The sequence below is a fragment of the Necator americanus genome, chromosome IV (assembly GCF_031761385.1).
Source record: "Necator americanus strain Aroian chromosome IV, whole genome shotgun sequence".
Classification (NCBI taxonomy): Eukaryota; Metazoa; Nematoda; class Chromadorea; order Rhabditida; family Ancylostomatidae; genus Necator; species Necator americanus.
In genome coordinates this window covers 36,559,768-36,587,753 of record NC_087374.1, presented here as the reverse complement: position 1 = coordinate 36,587,753, position 27,986 = coordinate 36,559,768, and the positions used below count along the sequence as shown (strand labels likewise).

Here is a 27,986-nt window from a genome sequence, read left to right as displayed (position 1 = left end):
CTTTTTCTTAACCACTGATGCAGCGGCTCTCGCTGCAGGACCTTATCGTTCGCTCCAGAACCATATCCAGTGAAACACATTCACAACTGAAGACGTATTTGTTCTCTCTAATGCGTAGGTCCGATAACAAATTTTCATTCGATAGCTATGTGTCCAACCAACGTACATTTTTCCGCCATAGCGCATTTATCCAACTGGTTAAATTTTGTTGGATATAGGCTCTGGATATTATGTTGTATTTCTATGGAATGAAAACGATTATCTTTGTTTACTCCAAGGACGCGGTTGAAGCGTATCATCGTTGCAGAGTCTCGGCTAGTATGACTCATTTTTTAGGGCAATGAGCTGTGTGGCGTTTCATTCGCATCTTCTTCTCGGTTTAATGGTTCAATTCTGACCTTCGCCCAACTATTTCGTGGAAACCAATCCCACCGTTAAGCTAAAAATTTCAGATTATTCATGCTACTATAGTTATGTACCTATTCTTCTCCGATATGTACTTCATATTTCCAATGAAAAAACTTAATGATAGTGTTAACGTTACGGAATCGATAGAGGAAGAATTGGATTTAAATGCTTTAAAGGTAATTCCACGTACATGTTAGGGAATAGGTGTTGGTTTCATCGTTTACGGTCGAAGGAGCACGACTTTGCCAAGAATTGCACGGAAATCATCGACTACTAAGCTTTTCGCTACATATTCTCACTAACAATCATCATCCAGAAATGATTCAATTCTTAAAGACATTTTTTCAGGTGGCAACTGCAATTGTGGTCCATTTCCTCTGCATTATAGTCCTTTTTATGTCAATATTGGCAAACAATGTGAGAACTTTAGCACGAAAACTGCCTCCGGTTGTTGTATGTTTTTTTTTCCAGGAAAACAATTATGAAATAGTGATCCTTTGTAGTTAAGAATTTAGCATTCAGATTAGTGTAGCCCTAGTATTCTTGTTCCTTTTCAACGCCGTCGGTTGTTTTTGTCTTTGGCTTCATAAAAGTCCACATAAACCAGGCGGCTTCTCTAAAACTGTGAGGGGTAGCTCGGTAGGTTCTGAACTTTAAATTTCCAGACAAATGTTAGAGTGGAGTTTTAAAAGAGAAATCCCTGCCGGCAACAAAATCGTTATCTTCATCCGGCTCATGATTCAATGATTTTGCAATGAAAGTAGTTTTGTATCTCTCGAAATGAATTTCCACAGGAAATAACGACCAATTTTCTTCCTGAAAATTCAAAGTGCTATAGGATCGGCTTTAAATACAGGCAGGAATAACGTATCATTTAGAAATCATTTTTATCGTATCTTAATCCACAGTTGTGGGTGACCAAGCATTACACATCGTTGTGAGTAGAAATTTATTGTATGATTCCTTTTTTAATTTTATTCAGTTACAGATTTTATCTTCAACAACACTAGGTCTAACATTCACCATATCAGTGCTATACTGTATACGCCCTCCAGCACATGAATCACTCAAAGTCCCTCCCAAAAAGTAAGCAGGCTGAGAATAAAATTTGAAAAAATGAATAGCTCATTTCCCTGTTTTGTAGCGTAAGTTTGGGAAACAAAAGAAGCGAAGGAAAAGCGAAAGGGAGAAGTGGGACGCCGGGAGAACTCTTGGTGAAGCCTAAGGACGGCTCTCCAGAAATGAAAGTAATCGTTTTTTCTTTTAGGATCGAGTAACAAAGCATTGATGTGTGAACATATTGATGTTTTACAGACAGCGGCAGGTTCCCTGGAACCGAAACCAGAACCAGCTCCAGCACCACCTCCACCTCCACCGCCACTACCAGCCCCAGCACTATTCCCTTCGCCACCAGCTCCACTTCTTCCTCCATTTCCACCTCCACCTCCACCTCCACCTCCACCACCACCTCCACCTCCGCCTCCACCTCCACCTCCACCTCCAGCTCCAGCTCCAGCTCCAGCTCCAGCTCCAGCTGAAGCAGCGGATAAGAAACCAACCGATGGAGAAGGGCTGTACGAAAATTTGGAAGTTCCTCCTCCTGAAATGCTTCCTCCACCACCACCTACTTAGTAATACCGACGTAAGGGTACTGTAAATTGTTTTTCACTGTTTATAATCTGTTTCGTTCTTGCAGATCTGGAAGAGAAATGAAGTGAACATAATTCCCGTCAATGAATAAAACAACTGCATCAAGACAATCTATAATTACAATGGAAATAAAACTTTTAGAAACTTTCTCCGACTTTACTTGCCTTTTCCGGATAATGAGTTGTGCAAGACTAAGATTATCACACAAGAAACATTTACAAATCCCAGCAACTTCGTGAACATTTCCATAGCGCTTTGAAGAAAGGGAATCTCAAGCTGCGCGTACTTTTGTCGTTAGCAAAAACTCAGCGGCTTTCGAGTGCCGTTGTACTGATGAATAACGTTGAAAGAGGAGGTCCGTCCGGTCGTCCATGAAATCTAATGACATTGCAGCCAAGGCTGTTGTGATTTTATTCACATTCAAAACTTCTAAATTCACGTTATCCTTAAAAATTGTTCTGCACACATCGTCTTGAACAAGTTTTAGCGAGGTTTTTAAAAAATTCGGCAGCGATACTTGAATAAATTTCTACGCATACCAAAGAAAAGGAATACATTTACCAAATGCCAAATTTCTTTGCGCATAAGATTGAGTTAAAGGCATCACCCCAGGAATCTGAGGTGGTACGGATTTGAGGTGGAGTATATGATGATTATGCGTATGCGGGATCGTAGATTATGGAGAGGGGAGTGATTCCGCCCATTTCTTCCTAATTCCCGTAAAAACGGCCCGGACGATACGGCTTCGAACGTTCCGGTGCGCTATTTTCTACAACGAGTTCGATTGGAGCGCGTCAGCCTTGCACACACGCCGCATCTTCAGGACCGTTTCTTACGGCCACTAGGAAGAAATGGACGGAATCATCCCCCTCTCCATAATCTACGACCCCGTACAGGAACTCTCCACCTCAAATCCGTACCACCTCAGATTTGTGGGGTGATGCCTTTAAATGAGCGCATCTTTTGCCAAAGCTATGAAAAAATTCCATAACGTAACAATCTGAGGTGAGATGAGTTCATCCCACATAGGGAGTTTACTACCACGCAGCGCTACATCCATACCAAAATGAGCGGAAATGCAGGCTGGATATATCCTCTTCACTCCTCTTTTCGTTCAAATCCAAAACAAACATTTAGGATATCAATCCGTCCGTGAAAGTTGAGATGTTCCTCATTTCGTATACGATGGGGTGCGTAGCAGTCTACTCGCATTTTCTTTTCGGGTTACTTGTGAGCGCACATTCACATTCCACTTACCTGGTTGTTATTTGTGGATAATCTGGTGAATAGTGACTTAATAGAGGACATTTCAGACTATTTACGCTGTGATTGTACTTTTCCTGCTTACTACCGAGTTATATGATATAAATCCAAAACATCCAACAGCATTCGATTATGGGACGGTGGAAAACACAGTTGACTTGGAGGGATTTAAGGTTCACTGTTCTTCCTATATTTTTTGACTCAAACCGAAACTCAATAGAGAAAAATTCTCACAAGATGTTCGTTTTCCATCAATTAGTCCAGGTTTTGACGTCTATTATCGTTCATACACATTGCATCCTGTGTTTGACGATCTGCATGATGGCTAATAATATTACAAGATGCGCTAAAGCTTTACCTCCTTTTGTGGTACGTGAAATGGAGAATTTTCTGGAAGAATTTTACAACAAAATGTCACCATAAATGCTAAGGTCCCCTCTAACCCTTTCAGATCGTTATCATTCTCTTCTTCAATATGATATTCAATGTAATGGGCTGTTTGTGTCTTTGGGTACATCAGGCTCCAAATATTCCGGAAGGATACGCGGATTCGATACGAGCAACTGCTGTTAGTTTCATTTATCCAACTGAGATTTTTGAGAAAAAAATGCGTGGTTAAGAACTGAAAATCAACTTCATAGTGTCTTCCCTTTTCTTGGAACAAAATTAGAGTTCTAGCAATCAAATCATGGATCAGGAATTCAGGCGCTGTCATCGGCCGCGGTCGTATACACCTTGGTGGCTGTTGTTATGTACAGCTGTAGATCTCTTCACCATTCCCCAGAAGACGAGCTGGTGACGAAAGTTGAAGCGTTGGATAAAAAAGCTCCACAGCTGCCGTCTTCTAGTCCAGAAACTCGAGATGGTAGCAAAGAAGAACGTAAACCATCATTTCCACCACCTCCGTAAGTTTTTTTTTCTCATATGAATAGTGTTTCTCATATACATTTTTCAACAAAAGTCCAAGACAATCAAGCAGTGAAATTTAGACCGTTAGAAGAATTTACTGGAAACGAAGGAAAAGGAAGTAAAGTACGCAGATTTCTACTAAAGATTGATGTTAAAAGATTGGATTTGCACCCATTTTCTTTGCAGGAAAACATTCCAGCCTTTAAAATCACTGCGAACGAAGGTGGAAACATCGCGCCCTATAAAGGAATAGAAATAAAAAGATCAGAATCAAATGTAAAGTTTTCAATAACGTTCCTAACGTTTGTGTAGGATCCAGAATACCGAGAAGTGGCGAAAAGGGGTGGCGAAATAAGAAAAACACACTCACAAAGCCATAACTAAGAGGAAAGCAAGCAGAAATATTTCCCCATAGAAGTTGTTTGGATGGAAATCTCTTTTTTTTGCATCCGGACATTTCAACGTTTGCATTTTTTTCAAAAATGCAGAAATCGTTCCTCTTTTCGCAATTCGACCAACTTCCCAAATTTATTTACATTTTTTCATAAAAGTTATTAAGACTCCTTTAAAAGCTTACATAACTAAGATGGCATTCCATTCCTTTAGTCTTCAGAATTTTTAATCACTGGTAAAAAAATTAGACGATACTTTACTTAATGCTCTACATTTTTCCAAATATTTTGTTTTCTTTTCATCTGTCATTGTAACCTTGGAGGGCGGAAGGGCGGTATAGGCGGGAACTAAAGCGAAAGCCTAAGCGATAAAAAAAGAAGCCTTTTCTTTGAACCAAAACAAATATTTGTAAATACTATTGTATTCTTAGCCAAAACACAAAACAGGCCTAAAGAATTAAATTTGATTGAAATATTTCAGGAAAATAGCACTCATATAATATTAAACTGTTTTTCAGACGCAACAGAGCATTGATAAAACAGTAAGTGAAGGATTTCCGAAGAAAACAATGGAAGCAACCCAAACAAAAGAAAGCCTCGAAAGTTTGGAGATAAAAAGTTTACAAAAAACTATGGACATGACAGATATAGACTATTATGCACTTTAAAACGGTATGTCTACGTTCGAGGATTTCTTGAGATCAATACGAAGAGATCATTCTATGTTTTCGGTCCGAGAAAAGGGAATTGGAGAATACATGGTGGTTACTGTACTGATTTTTGAGCAATAATTCTACATTTACGTCAAATGGTGCACACCTCATGAGAGATAAATCCACCATTGTTTTCTAGAGGTCCCAAACAACAAACAACAACAAATTGCTATGAGTTCCTAATGTCAGAGCCGGCCGGTCATTTATTGATTCCAATGCCTACCCACTCCCTAAGAAAAATAGTTGATCTGTGATCAGTACGCAATAACAGCTAAAAATATTAGTGGTTTTATCCTGAAATACTGGATTTTTGCTAACTGCATAGATTTTTTCTAAGGATACAAAAGACGTTACACTAAAAAAAAACTACTCTGTTCATATACAGGTACGTGCTGCCAAAGCACCTATTGGCAAAGAAATATCTTTAAAAATGAAGTTTTTTTGGTGCTGGTAAACTCCGTTCGCCGCCCCAATGAAATAAATATTGATATAAATTAATATTTTCCAACATGTTTTCGTCACAAATTTTCGTACTGTTAAAAGTTTTCTTTTCAGGTCACTACTTTCAATTAGAAGAAAATCATACTCTTTCTCATTGTAAATACTGTATAAACAAATTGTATTTTTTTTTGTCCTACACCATTCTTATGAAATCCTTCTGTTCTTCGTGAATATAAATACAAGGGACATTCGCTGTAACACGGGACCCTTCATACAAGAAAAAAATTGCTATATATCAAGGCGCAGTCCTTTACCTTCCTTTTCCTTTTTTTGATCCATAGTAGTTTTCATAATTCCATTAAAACTCTAAGCGTAAGCGTGTGATACCGCAGTCTTCCTCTGTAGTCTAGTCCAACTGTACGGCGGTCATCCGATCTGCTTATTTCCTGCAGCTGTAGGAATGTGTTACTGTTCGCACGAATGAAACATTATTCTCAGTCATTTTCCAGAATAAAAAAAAGAAACTAAGGAAATTTTTCGCCTAAATTTATTCTTAAAAAAAGAAAGAGGAATGCGTTGTCAGAAATACACAATACTAATTTTGGAGGAAACGCCCCTACCATTAATTTTCAGTGATCAGCGAAGGGGAGCGAAGGGGAAACTAAAGGAATTCCGAAGTCCGACTTTTCCCGGACGTTCAGGCTGGTAATAAAATAAAAGGATAGTGATTTCAATGAGATGGCAGCAGCAACAGTTGATCTAAAGCAGTTGAACCAAGCTATAATTGCAAAAGAGTGTGACTTTCACTGGTTAATTGACTTCTCGGGTCCCATACCCCGAGCCAACGGCAAATTGCAGGACACAGAGCAGATAAACAGGGCAATGAACAAGGATTGATCTAAATCTTGAAATAAGTATGGTTGGGATGTTCCAGATGTGGTTACGAGAAAACTTCAAACCTTCCATAATCTTCGCAGCCCTTTTGAACAAATAAAACAAAATGTTTACAGAAGTACAGTCTGTAACAAAATGATTTCATTGATCCAACTTTTCCTACGTACGAACTCACAACATCAGACATCGGTCCTCATCTCATTCTGTTGGGATTCAGAGAAAGAGGAAACAATGATCCTCACTAAAATTAGACTACTCAGTTCTATTCAAATAATGGTCAATCGAAAAGTTATTTGATTTTGCTTGTTCCGTGGGAATAAATAGTCATATTGTTTTGAGTGCACGAAAACAGAACTCAAAATTAGGGCATGATCATCAAAATCACTGAACATCGCCTAAAACGGGTGAATTTTTTGAGCAAATTCCATGACAAATTATTTTTATGGGGAACTTTCAAACACATAATTCCCACTTTATGTTCGGTTAATGTGGTTGGATGTTACAATGTCAGCAAAAAATAAGCTACCCTTACCAGGAAAAGCGTCAAAATTTCCTACCAAGAAAACTGACAGGTGATTGGTGTGCTGTACAGATATAGTAGAACATAGAAACTTATGAGTAATACAAGTGAATTCGTAGTGAAAGGTCTGAAAGGTCCCATCGAAGCAAAAATCTCTGTGATGTTTTCTGAAGTAGCAAAGTGGTAGAGATTGATAAATGGATAAATGGAAACGATAGGAAATACATCCACGGCTCCTCACGAGCGAAGAAAAGAAATCAAAATCGAAGGGTATGGTGGTGGAGTGGTGCGCAATGCTGTTGGTTCCTGTTGACAGTGACAAATGTAAGGAAAATAACAATTATAACTACTGGAAACAGATTTTTGACGACGGGAAAATGGACTGGCTTGGATAATACAACGAATACAAACACAATAATAATAGAACAATGCCATCTTCAGTTATAAATTCCGTTAGCATTCCTAGAAGGGAAAACAAGCCAAATCAACATCACCAGTATCGATTCCCCTCGTATCTTTGCCAGTTCATTTTGATCTGACTCCGATTCCGACGACCCTTCCGTCCGCCGGTGTTTCCCATTTTTTAGTCGATGGCTTGTGTAGCTGTTCATTCGCATTTACTCTATGGATTACTTGTAAGTTTCGTACGTAGTTCATACGAAGTCAGCCGAAGAAACTTGGTAGGACCGCACTAACGGAAGTAATGAGGGCATTGTTTGAATGTTTACGTCTCTAAGCATCAGACTGAGACAGATGGATGCGGTGAAACTCTCATTATTACCAGTTGGATGAATGTTAAGTGTTCTCACTTCAGCTATTTCCTTACAGAAAAGGGACCCATTCTTTTTTATCCACAAGTTAAAATTTAAGCCAATGAAGGATCTGTGAAATACAGTGGGTGCCCGTACCACTGCCACTTAATTTTGTTCAATTTTAAAAGCTCGAACGACAACATTTGAACATTTTCCGGAAACCACCAAGAAACCCAAGGAACGGAAACGTTGATCTTTGACCTCAATACATCCGACATCGAACTCATATTTTCGAACATCAGCGGCACAAAAACCACACATGGCACAAATGAGGGAGAAGAACGACTTGAAGTAAATAACGATGGAAAATGAGTGGCAGAGTGGATTGCGTTACGGAATCGTACGGAATCTACACACCAGTTGACGGCCAAAACCTTCCTGCTTACCCCTCGATTACACAGTTCTTCTTACTGTCTGCTCAAAAAGACAGAAGCGGATACTTCTGTCACCTTTGAGCCACTTGCTACCTAAACAATGCTGGAGAGTGTCTTTGAAATTCTAGACAGAGTCAAGCTGGACTCAGCCGGTCAGTTTCAAGGCATCACCCCACAAATCTGGCGTGGTATGGATTTCCGTTGGAGTATACTTATATCGAATAGAAGATTATGAATACAGGAGTGGTTCTGCTCATCTCTCCCTGTATCAGTGTAAACGGGCGACCCCGGAACTGTTTCTAACGATGGATTGTGTTGCCATGCGCCCCGTTCCTGCCTGCGATTCGTCGAAAACCCATTCGGACGCCCCATTGGGGCAATTCACTCCATTTCACGAATCGCAATTGCGGGCGGAGCGCAATTGTGGCGCATTGCAATAGACGTCGTAAGGAACCGTATTTTACCGCAAACCGTCTGTATACAGTGATGCAGGAAGAGATGAGCGGAACCACCCCTCTATTCATAATCTACGACACGATATAGGTATACTAAAACAAAAATCCATACCACCCCACTATACTCGAGGGGTGATGCCTTTAAGGATGACATCCCATTTTGACGATCTAGCGGAATATATTCATCAAAGGTCAAGCAATATCACAGTAAATAGAATATATAGTTAATGAGAAAGATCAGCAGTACACTAGTAATTAGTCGATATCTCCAGACATCACCGCCATTACTTGTTTTTTTTTTTCCCCTCTAACCATATCGTATCTAACAGTGGATAACGGTTTTGCAGCACTGTAATCCAGCGCAAAATTCTCGAATAACCCCTGTGTTGTAAACGAAATGCTCCATTTTCCACTACTTCTTCATAGTAGTTAAAATATAGTCCTTCTTCTGAAAATAGAGCGTTCGTTAGTCTCATTTCATTTAAGAAAAAACCCTTAATTTTAGATTATTTACATGATGATAGTCCTATGTCTTCTTTCATCGCAATTGTATGATGTGAGACCGAAGAAGGCGCCAATTAGTAATGGTACTGAAAAAGCAGCTGTAGATATAGAAAGTTTCAAGGTTTGGTTTCTTTTTTAGTGAATAAAAGTTTCAAATTTACGTGAACGTGAGGACTAGACTCATAATGTGAAGAACTCAAAATTCCATAACGATTAAGGATATCTCAACGTCTATGTTTTGAATGAGATGTATTTTAAAAGTAGAAGTAGTAATACTTAATTGAACAATTCCTACCAGTAGGAATTTCTAATGGTTTTCCACAATCAGGATCCACATTCAGATAAAATCCATTACAGGTGCTCATGTCCATAATTGTCCACGCTATTTGCGTAGTATGTTTAGCCGTTTGTCTGATAGCCAGCAATGTTGTATCGTGCACCAGGTTTTTGCCTCCTGTAGTGGTAAGGAAATTTTTTTAAGCTAACGTAAAAGTTTTTTAAGCTAACGTAAAAGCCTTTCCCGGAAGTTCTACCATGAAATCACGGGAATCTCGCTTTAAAGAACTTAGAATAAATAATAATGATGAATAAATCCTGGCTTTGGAGCTGCACGATAAATATATGCATCAATTCTGCTTAACCCTAAATTAATGTTCAGTTCCCTATCATAGGTAGCACTTGAAAGACAAAGACTTTCTCTTCCTCTCGGTATATTCTTAGGAAAAAAACAATGATCATTCACAAAGCGAATCCTTAAAATTTTCTAGATGGATTTGTCAGAATAAACCGAAAAATGAATTCATTAACTGCATTCTCAGCTCTCGACACTCTTCCCGAATCGAACTCTCAACTAACGTACAAAATTCCTGAAAATTTCACTTCTACGATTAACCAATTCAGGTTACCACGATCCTGGTATTCACACTAATTTTCAACATGGCAGGATGTGCATGCCTATGGCTTCACAATGCGCCAAATTTTCCAGGTGGTTATTCGCGGGCCATTAGAGCTGCTGCTGTAAGTACTATTATACTTTATGCCATGTGATACAGAAAAAAAAAACAAAAAAAAATCTACTTTCTTTCTCACTTTTCATTTCTTTCTTTTCGTTTCTCTCTTCACTCATCTGAAATTTTAAATATTCATGTTATGAATTTTAGCTAATGTCTACGGTTGGTATTGTGTATACGTTGGGTGTTGTGGTGTTCTTCTGCGTACTTCCTGGAACACCAAAGGAGACGGTACAGTCGAAATCGGCAGAAGCAATGCCTCATAAGGAAGAAAAGGATAAAATAAAGGACAAAAAAGACAAGAAGGCGCCCAATAGGGATGCTGCAAATAAAAAGAAAGCAAGCAAAGAAGGTGGAACAAAGTAAGTATGCAGTTACTAACTTTCTAGATATTCATGTCATGTGGGGGGATGCTCGTCTCCTTGGCAATGACCTGGATAACTTCTCAAATCCATGTTGGTAGCCATGCCTTAGATTGACATCCTCGACTTAAAGGCATCACCCCACGAATTTTGGGGTGGTGCGGGTTTCAGGTGGATAATCCCTATACGGGATCGGAGATTATGGGAAGGAGGGTGATTCCGTCCATTTCTTCCTGATTGCTGTAACAAACGGCCCCAAAATGCTGCGCGTGCACAAGGCTGGCGCGCTCCAACCGAACTCGTTGTAGAAAGTAGCGCCCCGGAACGCTTGAAGCCGTATTTTCTGGGCTGCTTTTTACGGCAGTCAGGATGAAATGGACGGAAATAATCTACGACCCCGTTTAGGCATTACCCAAACCCGTACCATCCCAGATTCGTGGGGTGATACCTTTAATCGGTGGATCTGTACTACCTCGAGCAAGTATGTACGGGATCGATCCATTAATCGCTTGCCGGTATCCTATATGTATATCCTGCCGAGCCTGTCGCATCGCCTGAACTCCCTGCCGAGCCTTTTTGACTTCAACAACGAACTGATTTTCGAATGAGGATCTTCATTGTGGCATCGTTTACGTTGAGGTCAAAGATAGCCAAGCAGTCGTCTAAGCAACTTTTTTCTCTTTTCCTTGCCGTGCTTGGAAACATCTTTTCATTCTGCCGCTCTCTTATCAAAACATTTATTTTCTTCTTATCTTCACGAGCAAGCTAAAGTCTAAAATCAATGAACTAAGAGAGGATGCATGGATTTAGCGCCTAGCACTTTGCAGAGCTTCACAATCCAAACCTGCGCTGTCAGGATCCAAGGAAAACCTTCCCAGTCAAGCAAAAGTAAGTCCTACACCACTTCCAATTGACCAGAAAAAAAAATCTCGTCAAATATTTTTTAAATCCTACACAGTTCCAAATGCCTGTCTGAATAGTTAAACATTCTGAAGGAAAATGTTGCGGCACCGCCGCCTCAACCAGCTCAAGAAGGATCACAGGATGCAAACAAGCAGCAACAAGCATCTCCAGAAGCAAAGGAAGAAAAACAAAGCGCAGACGTCCAAAATCCATCTGCTGAGCCAGAAGGAGGGGAAGCAGCAGATAAAATGAAGGGGGGAGTTGATTCGAAAGAAAAAGTATGTTCATTACGGAGGCAAAATCGTCTTTTCTTTCAAAAAAAAAAAACAATCGAGAGTACAGAATCTAAATATGAGGGCCCTGAGGGTTCACCTCGTAGCTGATTTCCCCTAAATTACGCTATTGTAGTAATCATAGGAGTTTCAGGATAGTTCTGCGATGGGGAAAGCTGATGAGGGAAAGGATACAAAAGCAGCGGCAGAGGCAAAAGATCAACCTGCAGCTCCGAACTGAAAACAAAAGAATGAGAAAACTGTTTAAGAACTCGGAAAATATCCGTGATTTCCCTCATCTTACATTTCTATATCTGGATTCCCGCAAATAAAAACTTTCGTGTATCCGAAAATGTTGTTGATGATTCTTGAGAAATTGTTACGAAATAAAATGAAAAATGGCACGAGAGCGAAAGCTATTTTTCATTTTATTAAAAAAAAAATTATTAAAAAAAATTATGAAATCAATTAATTCATTCATGTATAAGATAAGGCACGAAAGCAAATTCATTAATTGCGTTCCATCTTAACTTAACCATTATAAAATAAAATGTTTAATATCTGAACGAAATCTATTTTTCATAATGTTTATTTTTTCATAATGTTTATTTAAGCAATTAGTATGTCCGTGTATTAAAAAAAGCAGAAAACGAAGATAATTAATCATATTCCATCATAATTAAAATTCTTGTGCAGAAAAACGAGGTCATGACAATATATCCTCTTGAAAAACTTATCCTACACAAATTAAAACACATTAAGTAAAACTTTTAGAAAAATGATTCAGAAACCACCAATATTTAACTCGCAAAACGATTTGACCAAGATTCTAAAAGACACCGCATAGTAGTTTTTTGTTTTTTTTTTGAAATAAAAATTTGTATAAATTGAACACTTTGGGAAATAATTATCCGAAGGAAAAATATTTCAGTTTTTTTCAGGTAAATATAATGACATCTTCCGATGTAACCCTTCCGTTTATCTATGGAGTGCATTAAAATCCAAATCCTACAGAGTAGTTAGGAACTGAAATGTTCAAATTGAGCTACTGATTACAAATGAGTCAAATATTTTAGCAATTTTTGAGAAATAAGTATGAATCTCCGGAAAATCTTCTACTTCAATGACAACGTCCTCTTCGGAATCACGCCGCCATCCTATTTTGGGTGTTTTGCAAACTCATTGTGAAGTTTAATGGGCGGTGTTGTAAAATAAACAAACTTTTATCTCTTTTTTCATTCATTGACATCATCCTTTTCCTTTTTCGTATAATTACCGTACAGCTCCTCTAAAAAAAAAGGAAATAAGCAGCTTGCATATGTCTAATTTTCCCCAGATTGTGTGCTTTCAGCTATTTTGACGGTATAATATCAGTGAACAATACACTTAGTTGGAAAAGAAAGAGGAAAAGAAAACAAAGTGATCGAAGCATGATCAAGCTGGAGGATAAAAAAGCTGAAAAATAAAGTAAGGAAAAAATTGACGCTGGTAACCCTCAGAAATTATCAGTCGACTCATATGAAAGATTACTATGGCTATCTTAGAGGCGTAACCCACCTGAAACCCGTACCAACCCACGAACCTGGAGGGTAGGAGTGGGTTTCAGGTGGGTTACGTCTATACGGGATCGTAGATTATGGGAAGGAGGGTGATTCCGTCCATTTCTTCCCAATTACCGCATAAAAACGCCCCCGGGAGATGCGGGGCGTGCACAAGGCTGGCGCGCTCCAATCGAACTTGTTGTCGAAAATAGCGCGCCGGAACCCCCGAAGCCAGTTTTTACGGTGATTAGGAAGAAATGAGCGGGACCTCACTCGCTTCTACATTCTACAATCCTCGTACAGTCTTTGACCATCGGAAATCCATATCACATCAGATTCGTAGGGTGATGTCTTTAAGGAAAATAATTCTAGCCGAATCCATGATGAGACTTATGAATAAGCCCTAGGCTTATATGAATAGATGTCACATCCGCACCACTTGAAAACAACAGATAAGATCCTTGTTCACTTTTTTTCCTGGTTTTTTGCGCACAGAGATACATAAATTTTATTGAAACGGAACAAAAAACGAACACAATGCATGAAAAAGATGATTTGATATGTGCAATTGAAGCTTTGGAGTGATCAAGCGGATGGATGCCTTGGAAATGGCAAAAAAAAATTGGCGATTACTTCGTCAACTCTAAAGCTTCAAATGCAAAATGAATGCAAAACGACGACGCAAATGCTTCTATTAACCACGTTGAGACATTTCTGGGGGGAAAAACGACGAAAATGTCATGAGAACCGTAATGTGGAACATTTAGCTCCTAATCGGCTTATTCCTATGTGAATAAAAAAAACGTAATACACGTAAAACATAACAACCTTCTCAGATTTAGAGAGATTTTTTTCATTGGATTTGTAAAGCAACGAAAAAAAAAACCCGGTAAAGGAAAAAAGTATGTGGACCTCGTGCAAAGTTGTTAAACTGTATCGCATCGTCGTGTGAACGCTAATCGCCTGAGGAAACTCAGCTTACTGATGCCACTTTTTGTCGACCAATTCGACAATGACCTCGTAGCATGAGTTCCATTGAATAACGTCCCATCATTTGATGTTTTCGGTGCAAACACAACACTTTTCTTCGAAAATGACGAATAATGTGAGTTATGCTGCATTGATGTGTGGCTTTCTGGAATGAGAAACAGATCACTGTATTTATATGACTAATTATTTCATTCTGCCTTTAATTCCTTGTTAGAGCACTACACTTAACTTATAAACAAAGAGAAAACGAACCTTTTTTGTAAATATTCAGTGCGAAGCAACTATTCTTTGTCACTTGTCCTTTAAACTGCGAATTTCTCATCGAGGATGTAAACGCATGGAATTCTTCATCGGAGGCAAGGAATCGCCATCCAAGAAGACGTCGGAGTGACACACGAAAACGTCTGGAATCAGTCGTTTCTAGTAAGCGAAGTCCAGAAATAACTGTGTCTTTCTACCACCGTGAATATATTTTTGAGAAAAGCAAAAGCAAAGAATATTGCTTACTTTTAATGAGGTAGAAATTTTTTAACTTTTTTTGACTGGATTTTCAACAAAGGTGCACCAATATCTTTCTAAACTGCTAGTTAAAGGCCGATAGAGAATTTCGTGTTCTACGTTAAACAGTTACTGGAAGAGACAAACTAGTTAATCGTCATTTTGAGCTTTTTCGATTTGTTAGCAAAATATTTCCGATGAAACCCCTTTTTCAATGTTTCCTCATGATTCTGATATAAGTTGGTGGGCCCTTGCGCTTGAGATCCCCCCACCTGTTTGCCCAGGGTCCCTGACGGATTCCTCCGTTCGAGGTTAAGTTGGTCACCCAAACCTTGGTACCCGTTTATCTACCGTAGCCTTTTGAGTCTGGGAAAAGGATCTTTGAAGCTTTGAAGGGGCAGTCTTGTTGTGTAAAATTCAGGCGAAATTCTAGTAAGCTCTGTTCCATTTTGTTTTTTGTTTTATGGAACACCTGCAGGTGTTTTCAATAAATAAATAAATAAATATATCTCACCTCGACATGAACATGTAGACCGCGAAAGAAATAGGATGCAGCGTGACCAGAATGATATTTGCAAAAGCCCGCAGGTAGGCTGAATGGGCGAACTCCAACGAGCCGAGCGGAAGAACGTCGGATAGCTTCACCAGGATAATCAACACTGTTGACGGAGCTCTGAAACGACTTTGGTCAGTGTTAGGTCAAAGGAACCTAAAGTTTGGAGCGTTTCGTCAGCGGAAACGCTCGAATCGACGGTTGCGATCGCGATGTGGAACAACGTTAGTTGCACTCTGTTTGCAGAAATGAGAAGGGCTACCGAGGGTCCCATCTCAATTGCAACCGTTCCCTCGACCGCGCCGTTTCGACTCAGGTGGTTCTGGTCCGATTAAATCACTCAAAGATTCACGAAAGAATGTATTTTGATTCCCGAACAACTTGGTTCGATTTTTTTTTCAGAAAATATCCTATTTTCTCTGCGATCGATTAATTGATCTACATCCAATAGCTCATCTATGTGCATTTGTACGATAATTTAGCTGCAAAGTCTTAAAGTCATCACCCCACGAATCTGGAGTGGTACGGATTTCCGGTGAAGTATTCGTATACGGGATCATAGATTGGGGAGAGGGGGTGATTCCGTCCATTTCTTCCTAATTGCCGTAAAAAAACGGCCCCGAAGATGCAGCGTGTGCACAACGCTGGCGCGCTCCAATCGAACTCGTTGCAGAAAATAGTGCTCAAAGCCTCCATAATCTGCTATCCCGTATACGAATACTCCACCTGGAATCCGTACCACCTCAGATCCGTGAGGTGATGCCCTTAAGGGAAGTGGCAGTTCAAGAGTGTGAGAGAAGACAGATTTGATTTAAAAAAAAAGGCTTAGAAGAGAAAAACCTCCTTGGAAACGGAGCTTGCAACGGAGAAAACGAACTGTCACAAACTTGCAGAAAAAAGTGGTCATGTGAAATCCATTAGCAATTTACTGGAATAGAATCTAGGAAGACTGCGAAGTCTCGCAAACAGCTTGTACTCAATTTACGTTATTCCAGAAATAACCAGAATCCTGACGTAGTGCAAGGTATGCGAATAAATAGAATAGCTCTTAATCTTTAGTATGTTTCTCAATACGACAAACATCAACAGTTTTTTTTTCTCAACACTAGAAGCGTTGAGCACTTTCTTTTTTTGGAGGATAGAGGATAATCCTGGCGAATGCGAATTATTAAAATGCCCATAATACCGTACCTTGCCAACAAAAACAATGCGATGATTACGGTGAGCATGACTGTTGTGTTCCTCGATGCAGAACTAACACGTTTATGGCGATTCACACTGGAATTCATTCTAAAAATAGAATCCTAATTCTTTGATAGAAAATGCATCGAATTGTACAAACAAACCTCAATTTCTGAGCATCCGAGGTTTTTATGGTCCTTATTAAAAGTATTGTAATCACAAATAGTAGAATTGATGGTACGACTATAAGGCCAAGTCGAAAACAGTCGAAAACCTAAAATTCTGGATGTGAGGATGTGGATAAGAAAAAGGGATAGTAGCAGGTTCAGTTCCTAGCGATTACCCATGCAAATGTGTCCGGACCCATTGCTCGTGTCAACGGTGAATGTCCAACAAAACAACGCGCCACCCAGAATGAAGTTGATGGTCCCTGAATCAAGAAGTTCATCTTCATACAATTATTTCTAGCCTCACTACACACTTAGTATTAGTCAGAGATTGAAACGAATTGACGTCAGGGATAAAGTTCAACATGAGGGTTTTCTTTGAGTTTGAAATGAGGTGCTTCTCGGCCCGAGTCAAATTATATCTCCGTTACTTCAAATCACGTAATTTCAACAATCACAAACCGATTCAAAGACCACAAAACATCTAGAAACTATCTTCTTCCTGAATAGATAGCTAATTTAAATAACACTCCCACCATAAATCAAATTCCCCATCAGGAATGCAGAATAATATATATGCTTTGATCGATTTCCCCTAAAATCACCTAATCAAAAATCACAATTTTGTTAAAGTGATCTTAGCAGTCCTCTTTTGGATGCAGCTGGAAAAACTGCCGGTGTATCATTTTCTGTTTTCTCTACTGTTTGTTACAAAGAAATAAAAATACAAATAAAAGCACGAAAAAGCAAATATTTGTGAAAATTTTCGGATGATCCCCAATGGTGGCAAACTGGTTGTCCGCGATAAGGTGAAGGTGTTGACAAAGTCTAGTAGTCTAGTCTGGATGAATAATTAGCTGAATCTTAGCACAGCATGTGTCTGAGGATAATCAATCCGCTTAGGATGCATCAACGCAGCCGTTTGACTTTAATTTAGAACTTTTTGGGATTTATGGATCCGTATCTGACTCCTACGATAACTGCGCTGAGGCTAACTGATGTTTTTATCAAACCAGGATTTTCTTTATCCTCCCGAAAAAATCAAGTACCAATTCATCGGACCTCGGAAAGATGAAGATGTTGCTAAGCCCAACTCTGCTACACCGAAGTATATTGAATGAGTGTAATCATTTACTATTTTTTAGATTGCAAATAATCCCATTATTATTCCCAAATAATTTCTTTTTTAAGCAATCTGGACTTTTTTGTAAAGGCGAAACAAAATACATTTTCTTTTATATTTGCTTACATGAACTTACTAGAATAACAACATGTTGTTCGACAAATTGGTTTTCGATAAGCTATAGATTTCAGGATTATTTAACACAAAAATATCATAGATGTGGTGCTATAATGGTTGAAATTCTAGCAAATTCAATTAATAGATTTAATCTTACTAGTGTCTAATGAAGATTAAGGTCTTCAATAAATAAATAAATAAATAAATAAATAAGACTAGCAGTACATTTAAATTCATCTTTATAACCACTTGTGAGAAGATCGTTCTTCTAATTCTAAGATTCATCAACTTTTTTTTCTTTTCCAATTATTAACTATCAAAAAAAAATATGTGGAAAAAAATGCTCAAGTGAAAAAAACTGACTGAGCCAAAAACAAAAACTTACTCTAATACAAAAATGATAGATAACCCGAATATCGAAAGTGGAATGAATTAGGGTAAGTACGGTGGCCAAGGTGAGAATCGCTTTCGAATATCGTCGAATTAGTCGGCGTGAACACCATCGAAATGAGTCGAGTGGGAATTGAACGGCAATGAATCTGAAAAATTGTTCGAGTTATTTTTTGGATAACAAATCTAACATTGTTGCGGGATTCTAGAAAAATCCAGCTGAAAAAAAAGAATTTTCTAGGATTTGAGAAGACTGAGATTTATTTCAAAATACTAGCATATATACATATTACAGTATACATTCCTAAGAATCATTTTAAGAAGATTATTTTGAGATTTCAACCACGAAAGAACAAAAGCAGCAGAACATAAACAACAGTCCTTTCCCAAGACGCAAACTACTACAATAAACTGTAATTATAATTTTTGTAATTTTATTAATTACAGTTTTTGCACGCTCTAATAATAAATAATTATTATCAAAAAAATATGAGCAAAATACAGGTAATTGACTATTTTTGTGCATTTTTTTTTCTAGGTACGAATGGAAAGGTATATTTATCCACCGAAAATATTTGCACAGTACCCCTTGGTACGCCGTAGCTGATCCTTCGTCACCGTCTATCCCAAGATTAACATTTTATCACGCTCGCGTTCACTACATACTACAAATCGGCTTTTGTGCTTAACAGCCGCGGATCTATTCGCAGACGATTCACTTCGTGAAAAATTTCTTCCTGCATTCTACAAAATCGGATTTGAAAAAAAAATCGGATCGTAATTCTTTGATTCTTTGGTTCGTTGAATGGTTGATCTCAAACGTCAAAGGAGCAGAAGGAGAGGCTTTCTGGCCCTGGTCCTACTTGTTATCCTAAGCTCTAGCTTAAAAACGCTTGAGGATAACGATTGCAAAAAAGCAGTCATGCTTTCTTTATCCTATCCGGACTTTTTATAAGGATGGAAAACAGAGCAAGAAAGAACCGGAATTTTTTGGGAGTTTTTCCAGCAAATATTTCAATCTTGCTCTGTCGGAGGTTTCTACTTGGCAAGAAAATTATCTCAGTCATTTGTTTTGTTGCTGTATTTTCCAAATTGTTACAGTATCCTTCTATATAAGCACTAAATATCCGTGCCAAAGAGATCTCAATCTCTTAAATATTTAATGCGCTACAAAAGAAACATTTAATCAACAGACATAGAACCCCTCAATAAAAAAAAACTCAGATGGTATAATTTCTGAAACAGTCACTTATTATTTCAACACGTATGGAATTTCGCAGTTTCATAATCTATCAATTCCGGAGCCGATGCGGTTTTTTGGATGTTTTATTGGATCATTTGCAGCACTAACCAACACGAAATTACCTCATAAATGAGTAAAAGTTCCATCCAGTTTAAAAATATGAAAAATGAACCGATGTTTGAAAATCTTGGATGTTTTTTAACGTCGAAATTAATAAATCTCACCTCTGGATACCTAACAGCATTGTGAAAAAAGTGATCAGTGTATTGAAAAAGAAAGGTAGAATCTCCATACAGACCTGAAAAACCGAATCATCCTTGACAATGACTGAAAATCTGACCCTGTAACGTGTTATTTCTGGAACAACGAGCAAGCAGCTGACCTTCTGTAAGTAGCATAGGAATTCCGTTTGATTGAGATCTCGCATATGACCGAGATTATAATAGAAAACAGTGAACGGTAGTGGTGATGCTGCCATCAACAGAGCGCTTACTGCCATCCACAGCAGAGGTTCGACCGTGGCACGCTTCTGAATAACTATTTATGAACTTATTTATTTATGGATAATATAGTCAACTAAATATAACGTCACTGGAAAAAAAACAGAAGATGACTAGTGAAACCAGCTATTTTCAGGGGTCACTGAAACACTCACGGACCAATTTTGTCTTCATACTGCGTCAAAAAAAACAGCTGGTTCTTTTATCCCGGATTTTCACTGGTATTCCAAGTCATAAAATAACCAGAGAGCTATCGATGCATTAAAAATACATTCTGTCTGACAAAAAGCAGACGATCACATAAACTTTTTGTTTTTTTTGTTTTCCCAAAGAGAAACTGCCGTTTTGATCATTTATCTTTAAAAGTATTCCCGTTCAGTTAACCTCGATATACTATCTTGACCTCCAGTTTTACTAAAACACGAGCAAACAACGGCCTCATTTGCTATTTAGTAATGTGATTTTTGCTGCCCAAAATTCCTGAATAGATGAACACAAACATTTTTAAAAAATGGATTTAGGCACTTAGAGTTATGGACATTAAGAGGGCCAAGGTACATACAATTTACAACCCAGGTTCATTTGTAGATTAGTCGGGGATCGATTTATGGGGTACCAGTCCATAATTTTTAAAGTCTTTTGTGAGCTTTATGTTCATAAACTAAAAAAGTGGACCACAACGCGGATTTTGAAGGTAAAGAGTTCAACTTGACAAAACTACAACTCTTTCGACTTTTGTATTAGCCTCTAATCTTTAGCACAAACTTGTAGTCATATGTGTGTGTGTGCGAAACTTTTCATTGAAGATAGGTTTAAAAACCACGATCTTCTCACAAAAAGTTCTCCAATAGGTCGTTTACGTAATAAGCACTTTGATTCAGTGAGAAATTATCCGTTCTGTGAAATATTCTCGATTTTGTAATGAATACTTTGAAAGAAGTTACAATTCCAGGCCCCTGTCTGTTGTGGAAAATCGAAGACAAATTACATTGCTGCACTATGTTCATTGCAGATATGTAGTCCGAGAAAAAAATGGAAGCGTGAAGAAGCATCTTTCAGGAAGCAATCTCATTTAGCGACAGAAAAGAACGTATGTAGAATTCAAAGAATGATTCTTGATGTGTTTCTGGCTATCTTTCTATGCAAAAAAAAATTCGCTCGGATTCCAAGAGGTTCTTTTTACGAAAATATTCGTCGGTGAAAATAGATTCATGCACTTCAATAATTTCTGAAAAGTATAAGGGCACGAGAAAAAAAGGTTGCAACAAAAATAATTCGAAAAAATCCTATTTCTACTTTCTTTGACCTTCTAAAAAGTCCTATTTTCTTTTAGATCTACACTTTTCGACAAATGAATCATCATCCGCTGACACCTATAATCAGATTATCGCTTTAGTGCCCACATGTCAACATTCAACGTAGTAAATCCTGAATCACCCGTTAACATTCAACGTAACACTCATCGAAACCTTAAACCTTTAAGGTTTCTAAGTAATTTGAGAAAAAACATGAAAGATTGAACTAACATTCGATCCACCGAAAACCGTACACAGCAGGTACAAAACACTTCAAAATCTCAAAAAAAAAACGCTACTTTAAGTAGAAGATTGGTTCCCAAGATACTACAGCCTATTTTTCTTTCCTTGTATGTTACTGTAGAAAATGATTAACACTTCAAAATCTCAAAAAACCCCCTTAAGGTTGAAGATTGGTTCCCAAATTTCCACAACCTACATATTTTTCTTTTCTACTATGTTGTGTCCATTCTAATATGCACGGATGAGATTAGGAAATAGGTGTGGGAGAAAAACAGACCCAGAAAACTTAGGACACCACAACAAAAGCGAATATGAAAGAGAAGTGAAGGTGTACTTACCGTTTTTTGTTCGTTCAAAACAAATATGACGACACCATTCGACAGAAGCACTACAATAGAGAGAATAGGAAGTAGAAAACCATAGATGATCTTCATATTTGGCTCATTTTCCTGAATTTTTGTCAATTTTTCGTCTATAGTTGTTCAGAGTTATTTTAAGCAAAATATGTACGACTTATGGTTAGCGTACCTGATCCGCGAATTGAATTAAGGTTGCCGGAACGCAATAATTCATGTAGTGATCGAAAACTGTGAACGGATCTTCGCATATTGGTAATTCTTCGCCGTAGATCTGAAGTAGGAAAAAACCATCATTTACCTTGAGGATTTTATCCAACCTGACCTATTTTTCTTTCTTTTCTTTCCTGAAGAAGGTCCCCACCCGTTCAAAACTAAGTGAAATAAATTGTAACTCAAGTACGAATTGATTCGAAACTTGCAGATTAAAGAAAAGTAACAGTTTGCGGAAAATTTCCGTAGAATCAATAGAGTAAGAAGAAAATCGTGGAAGAAAACAATGTGGAGAGAAACGAGATACATATTTCAATAAAATTTCTATGCTACAAGTCAAATCGCTCTGGATTTAGGAATTTTCTCGACACAAACAAATCCCTCTTATTCTCAGTACCGAGTCTAAACTTTTTCGTACCTGATTGGGATCGCAAAATTCGATATCCTCGTATAATTCCATGATTGTTTGTGAAATTAGTGACAAACCAGCATTAAACTAAAATCTTCCTCTTTTTTTAATCTGAAAAATGTGTGGAATTTTGAAGAAGTTACGAATATTTGCTGGGTGCTATTTAACTACGGATAGTGTGTGCAACAACACATCAACGGATAAACAATACGCATTTTATTTATTTTGTGCAGTTGTGGCAAACGGCTGTCCATTACTGGTAATTGAGGCCGGGGCATCGACAGACAAAGCACATTACGTTCGCAACGAACGTGAAAAGGTTAAAACCAAGAGGAAACACAAAGTTCAGTGAAAGTGAAAAAAAACAAGAGTAGAGATCCGAGAATGATGAAGGAACTATTAAAAATGAATGAAATTCTATGCATTAAAGGTTTTTTTAAGTTTTTAAAGTCGCCTTTTGTAATCTATGCATTGAATTCATTCACATCTCGGGAAAAAACTGATGATAGAACGCTGTAGATCAAGTAAAGAAAAAAATTCAAACGTTCAGAGTTCTAAAAGGAACGCTATTTTAGTCGAATTTGTTAGAAACTAAGAAATAATACACAAAAATTAAAAAAAAAAAGAATTTGTTTTCAAACATCAACGGATAGTATAGTGAATATGGGGCAAAAAAAAACGATGGACTATTCTAGTGTGGTCCATAAAAATCCAGGAAAATCAGAGGAAGCTTTAAGATTAAAGAAGTAGCAAAAATTCCGTTTTCTAGGGTGAATAGCTTTATGAGCATAACCCGAATTCCTAATCACTTAAGAAATCAGTACTTTTAGAACAATTTCCAAATTTTTAAAAGAAAGTTGCGTGGAATAAAATAAAGACTATTAATTTCCAAGAAGATTTTTCCTTGCGATGCGATCTGCCAAAAACCGCTGATCTAAAATTTCAAGGGTTTTTTTTTTGGTGTCAGCGCGAAACGATTGCCAGATATCATGAAAGGCTCGTCACGAGGGCAATCCCGCATGCATTTCAGCGACACTCGAACTTGGAACTCCTGTGGGTGGAGTTTGCCTCCGATCCTAAAACGATCAGTTTCAGTAGCAGCCGTCAAAGCTACTCTATTAAATTGACGGTTGCCATGAAACAGACGACGCGGAAGCGTGTCAAGATTCCTTTTTTTATAGCTGATCCAGCTGATCCTAAGGATCTAGGTGTTTTCAAATAAAAATATTGAAAACAGCCCTAGGGGCAAGTTATGTTCTACAGAAAACCATCAAATGATAGATGGGAGTTTTTTTTCCTAGTTTTCCTTGAATTTACAACTTCCGTGAAAACTTATGTAAGCGTCGTTTGAATTTGCGACAAGAATCCATTTACTTAATTGCTTCATAATATCACTCTACTTATAAACAAGCAATGGCAGAAGATAATAAGTAATAAATAAAAATTGTGCGAAGTCCAAAAAAACGAATAGATATGTACTTATTAATGAGGTAAGTCCATTGAGAACCTGCAGATGTCCAAGGGAGAAGTACGGACGACGAAACATTCTAGTCTAACAACTAGGATTTCACGAAAACCTGAAGAAATTAAGGACAAGTTCCAAAAGAGAACAAAAAGAACACATACAGCTGCACATGGATGTTGAAATGTTGAAAAAAAATTCGAATGCCTGATTAAATTATTCCAGAAACTGTGGAATTTTGCAGGCCATCGTATTATTTAAACGGATATGACAAAGAAAAGCAAAAACTTTAGTGAAACTGCAGTTCATTTCCACTTTCGATTGATGTAAAAAAAAGAAATGGGCGAAAAATGCTGAACGTACGTATGTAGTTATCATAGAGGCTTGAGGATACGTGGATATAATAAATAAATAAATAAATATGATCAAAGCCAATTTTTCACTTCATCCCCTAAAAGAAATAAACTGAAACGCAACGATCAAATTTTTCGGTTCTTTTAATCAATAAATTCAATCAGTTTCAAAAAATGAGTGCAGCAATAATTACTCTAAGTTATAAGAACATTAATGACTTCAGCACAGCTCTGAAAAAAATGCACGAACTTCTCTGCCAGGAAGATGGATTTTCTTTAAATATATAGCGGATTAGTGCTTTTTTTCCATAAAAGAAGACAGTAGGAAAAAGAATTTTAAGGAAAAGATGTTTATCTAATTAAAATAATCTATAGCCAGACTGGAAACAGATAAAACACAAACAATGAACAATAAGAAAATGATAGAATATCAAAAGAATTCAAAAAAAAAATCAAATCGCTGTTAACAACATAAGATAATAAACAGGAAACCTACGGGATAGTGGGTGGATCATTTTGAAAGGAAAAAATCTGCGGAGTTGGCGCTAACTCTGACTTTATCCGGAGAAAAGCGGCAATGCAAATCAAACGGATTCGAGAAAGGATTCTGATCAGAGTGAATCGCTGAAGCTCTTCCCACATGATCAGAAAACACTCTAGAAGCAAGAAGACTTCTTATGACTCAATCTCCTCGTTTGCTAGTGATTCGCTGATACGAACCCTGAATATCAGGAAAAATCTTACTGCTAAATTGACAATTACGACATTGTTCATAGGAAAATCAGCTGTCAACACAACACAAGAAAAACATAAGTTTAACAGCTGCTTGTTCTCCTTCTTCCTTGAATGGGAATGTTTTCCATGGATGCTGGAAAACACGGCCTTCAAGGAAGGAGAACAGGGAATGTGCTGTGTAAGGAGGTGCTTGTTAAGTAGGGCTCATCGCTTATTATTGTTAGGAGGCGAGCGGGGGAGGTGGGATAACGAGGTTTATCTCTATGGTTGAGGTTCGTTGAGGGTCTGGAACCACTCATATGTACGCCATAATTTTTGACAACCACAAACATAAATTCAGTTGCCGGGTCTTTTGAGGACAGAACGAATAGAGCTATTCTATACACTCAGCACTACCTCGTTTTCCTCGCTAACAACTCTTACCTTACATGAAATCGATCTGTTCGCTGTTAAATTTCTTCAAGAAACAGATATTATAGCACGATTGGAGCCGGTAAGTTAGTTGTACTAACAAAGATGAGGGAAAAAAACGACAGGAGAACAAAATAGCTGGACAAAAATGAAAATAAGAAGAATATTTATTTATTTATTTATTACGCTTAAAGGCGCGCCCAGAGCAAGAGGCAAGGAATGAATACAAATAAACAATAGAAAATTCAGAAACGAGAAAAGAGTAGAATGAGAATAAGCAGAAATAAGTGGTTTATACATTTAAAAAAAACCCATTTGTATTTTGTATTTTGCATTCTGCCAAGTCTTTTGCTGAAAGTTCGTGTCAGAAACATGAAGCTAAAAAGAAGTTGAAGGGATGCGTCTCTTTCAGGAAATCGCTCGCAAATGTAGGTATAACCGCGGATAATTTTATTTGGAAAATCTTCATGGAGCGGTGCATAGACGAAGAAGGGAACAACTGAAAACTGACCAAGATGATGGCGGGCGAAATGAGCATGTCCGGTCAAAATCCACAAAAAATTTTACAGCCACATACTCAAAATCCCGTTTTTATGAGATACCGTGGATAGAAAAACAAGAATTAACGATCATTAGCAGAAATACAAAGAAATAAAATATGAAAACAAGTTTCCTGAGTTTTCAACAATCTTATTATTGTTCCTCTCGGATCTGTCCAACTTATTTTGATGCTAGTTTGGTCACCCTTTTCTCTCCTATGATTTCGGTGTGGAAATCAGCTCTATCTTCCAGTTAACCCTAATGTTTAAGCGTTTTTACTTAGCGGGGAATAAATGGATCAGACCTATCAAATCCAGCCAGATATTCATGCCGCTTAACAGCCGACATTACGGGAATTAGCTTAGTCAACGTCAGGAACACGATAAGGAGCCATACAGACCTACACATTCATGTGTGGAAAACAAGGTGTGACGCTTTTCAGCTGAATACAGCGGTTATTTCTGGGGAACGAAGATGACGAGGATTGAAAAGGCAGAAATAACTATAACGAGCCGACAACGACTTCAAAATCTCGAATCTTCCCTTGAGTTGAGAGAAATTCAGTAGAAGAATTGGATAGAGGATCTGAGTTTCGTTGAGAGGCTAACTGAAACCATTTCCATGACTGTATTTATGTTTTCTTGTTATGCTAACGAGGTTTAGGTGAAACTTTTTTATTGGCCTGACGTTTCGACAAACTCGCCTTTTTCAAAGGCCTGAAAATGGTTCGAGGTCTATGATACTATGCAGGAAACATAAATCCACTTCAAAATGCCGAGGTTTCAAGAAGAGAGGACTTGGAGATTGTTAATTCCACGACTCTCCACTGAATCTCTCTCCACTAAATCACAACCCAACAATAAAATGTAGAAAAAAAAAAGGAGGAACCGAAATGTTATGGCGACATTCTATGTGACCTCATTTAATTACATGATGAGAAAACCAGACAAAAAGTATCCATAGTAAGGATAAAAGATTAAAACAGGGGTAGGAACATCCACACTAGAAAAATGAAACCAAATTGATCATACATCCTCGAAAAAAATTCGGGAAAAAAAGGGAAAATTTCAATAGCAAGACCTGTACGGGGAAACCAAATGTTTGATAAAAGAAGTGGAGCAATTTCGTTCCAAGGAGAAGATTGAAGGAAAATGGTTCTTTTTAACTAAACTTCTTTCATCTCATCCGCCACAAACGACCCAAGCAAAACGATTATGGTTGGGTTTTTCACGCCGAGAAAGGATTCTTGTATTCCAGATATTGTAAGTATTAATCCAAGGAAGAAAAAAACCACGTTATGCATAGCAAATTGAACACGAAAGTGACATGAAAAATTTGAATAAACATCCATAAGAAAGCAGGTGATCAAAAACAACTGCTCCTGGACGTTTAAATGTCATTTTGACATGCAGACGATATTTCTGCAACTTTCCTGTGCTTTTCCTGAGAAAAAAACGACATTACTTACAAGCAGATGTGAAGCCTTCGGAGATCAAACTCGAGCGTATAGGACAAAGACGGAAATCCAGAGTTCGCCCGATGAGAGTGACGGAAGGAGAAAGTCGGGTAAATTAGTTCTCTTAATGCAATTGGACATTATATGGGGCTGCCCGGCATTGTAGTTTTTAAGGAAACTAAAAAATTTATTTCCAAACGTATACAAATCTTCCGTTTAGCTGAAAAATCCTACGGGATACAAAGTTAGCCTATCCATCCTTCAAATCCATGTACATGTATGGGTACCATAAAATCAAAACACTATAGCAGTTGATTTTCTTCTTCG

General features: G+C 37.9%; 4 protein-coding genes across 6 annotated transcripts; 3 read left to right on the top strand and 1 right to left on the bottom strand.

Annotated features, from left to right (window-relative positions):
- Window positions 1-340: 340 nt before the first annotated feature.
- Window positions 341-2,040, top strand: RB195_003822 (uncharacterized protein; the record flags this gene model as incomplete). The annotated part of the gene is made up of 7 exons (XM_064201641.1): window positions 341-385; window positions 453-584; window positions 757-861; window positions 931-1,047; window positions 1,397-1,494; window positions 1,553-1,655; window positions 1,723-2,040. The coding sequence occupies 7 exons, from the start codon at window positions 341-343 to the stop codon at window positions 2,038-2,040; spliced, it is 918 nt and encodes a 305-aa protein (XP_064057522.1).
- Window positions 2,041-3,222: 1,182 nt separating this feature from the next.
- Window positions 3,223-5,908, top strand: RB195_003821 (uncharacterized protein; the record flags this gene model as incomplete). Of its 2 annotated transcripts, XM_064201640.1 has the most annotated exons (10): window positions 3,223-3,288; window positions 3,372-3,494; window positions 3,586-3,690; window positions 3,773-3,889; window positions 4,027-4,226; window positions 4,311-4,353; window positions 4,417-4,506; window positions 5,141-5,164; window positions 5,274-5,294; window positions 5,891-5,908. In XM_064201640.1, 10 exons carry the CDS (start codon window positions 3,223-3,225, stop codon window positions 5,906-5,908), a joined length of 807 nt encoding a protein of 268 aa, XP_064057520.1. The 2 variants fall into 2 exon arrangements, with proteins under 2 accessions (XP_064057520.1, XP_064057521.1); XM_064201639.1 differs by lacking the exons at window positions 3,223-3,288; window positions 3,372-3,494; window positions 5,891-5,908 and having other exon boundaries at window positions 3,640-3,690; window positions 5,141-5,290.
- Window positions 5,909-7,780: 1,872 nt separating this feature from the next.
- Window positions 7,781-12,123, top strand: RB195_003820 (uncharacterized protein; the record flags this gene model as incomplete). The annotated part of the gene is made up of 8 exons (XM_064201638.1): window positions 7,781-7,825; window positions 9,337-9,456; window positions 9,693-9,797; window positions 10,236-10,352; window positions 10,496-10,707; window positions 11,535-11,595; window positions 11,703-11,888; window positions 12,037-12,123. 8 exons carry the CDS (start codon window positions 7,781-7,783, stop codon window positions 12,121-12,123), a joined length of 933 nt encoding a protein of 310 aa, XP_064057519.1.
- A 994-nt stretch (window positions 12,124-13,117) lies between these two features.
- On the bottom strand, window positions 13,118-22,753 carry RB195_003819 (uncharacterized protein; the record flags this gene model as incomplete). 2 transcript variants are annotated; one of them, XM_064201636.1, is made up of 12 exons in its annotated part: window positions 14,350-14,558; window positions 14,666-14,817; window positions 15,426-15,584; window positions 16,656-16,754; window positions 16,811-16,920; window positions 16,990-17,076; window positions 18,439-18,592; window positions 19,911-19,984; window positions 20,069-20,215; window positions 22,063-22,173; window positions 22,253-22,354; window positions 22,712-22,753. In XM_064201636.1, the coding sequence occupies 12 exons, from the start codon at window positions 22,751-22,753 to the stop codon at window positions 14,350-14,352; spliced, it is 1,446 nt and encodes a 481-aa protein (XP_064057518.1). The 2 variants fall into 2 exon arrangements, with proteins under 2 accessions (XP_064057517.1, XP_064057518.1); XM_064201637.1 differs by lacking the exons at window positions 14,350-14,558; window positions 18,439-18,592; window positions 19,911-19,984 and adding an exon at window positions 13,118-13,170.
- Window positions 22,754-27,986: the final 5,233 nt, after the last annotated feature.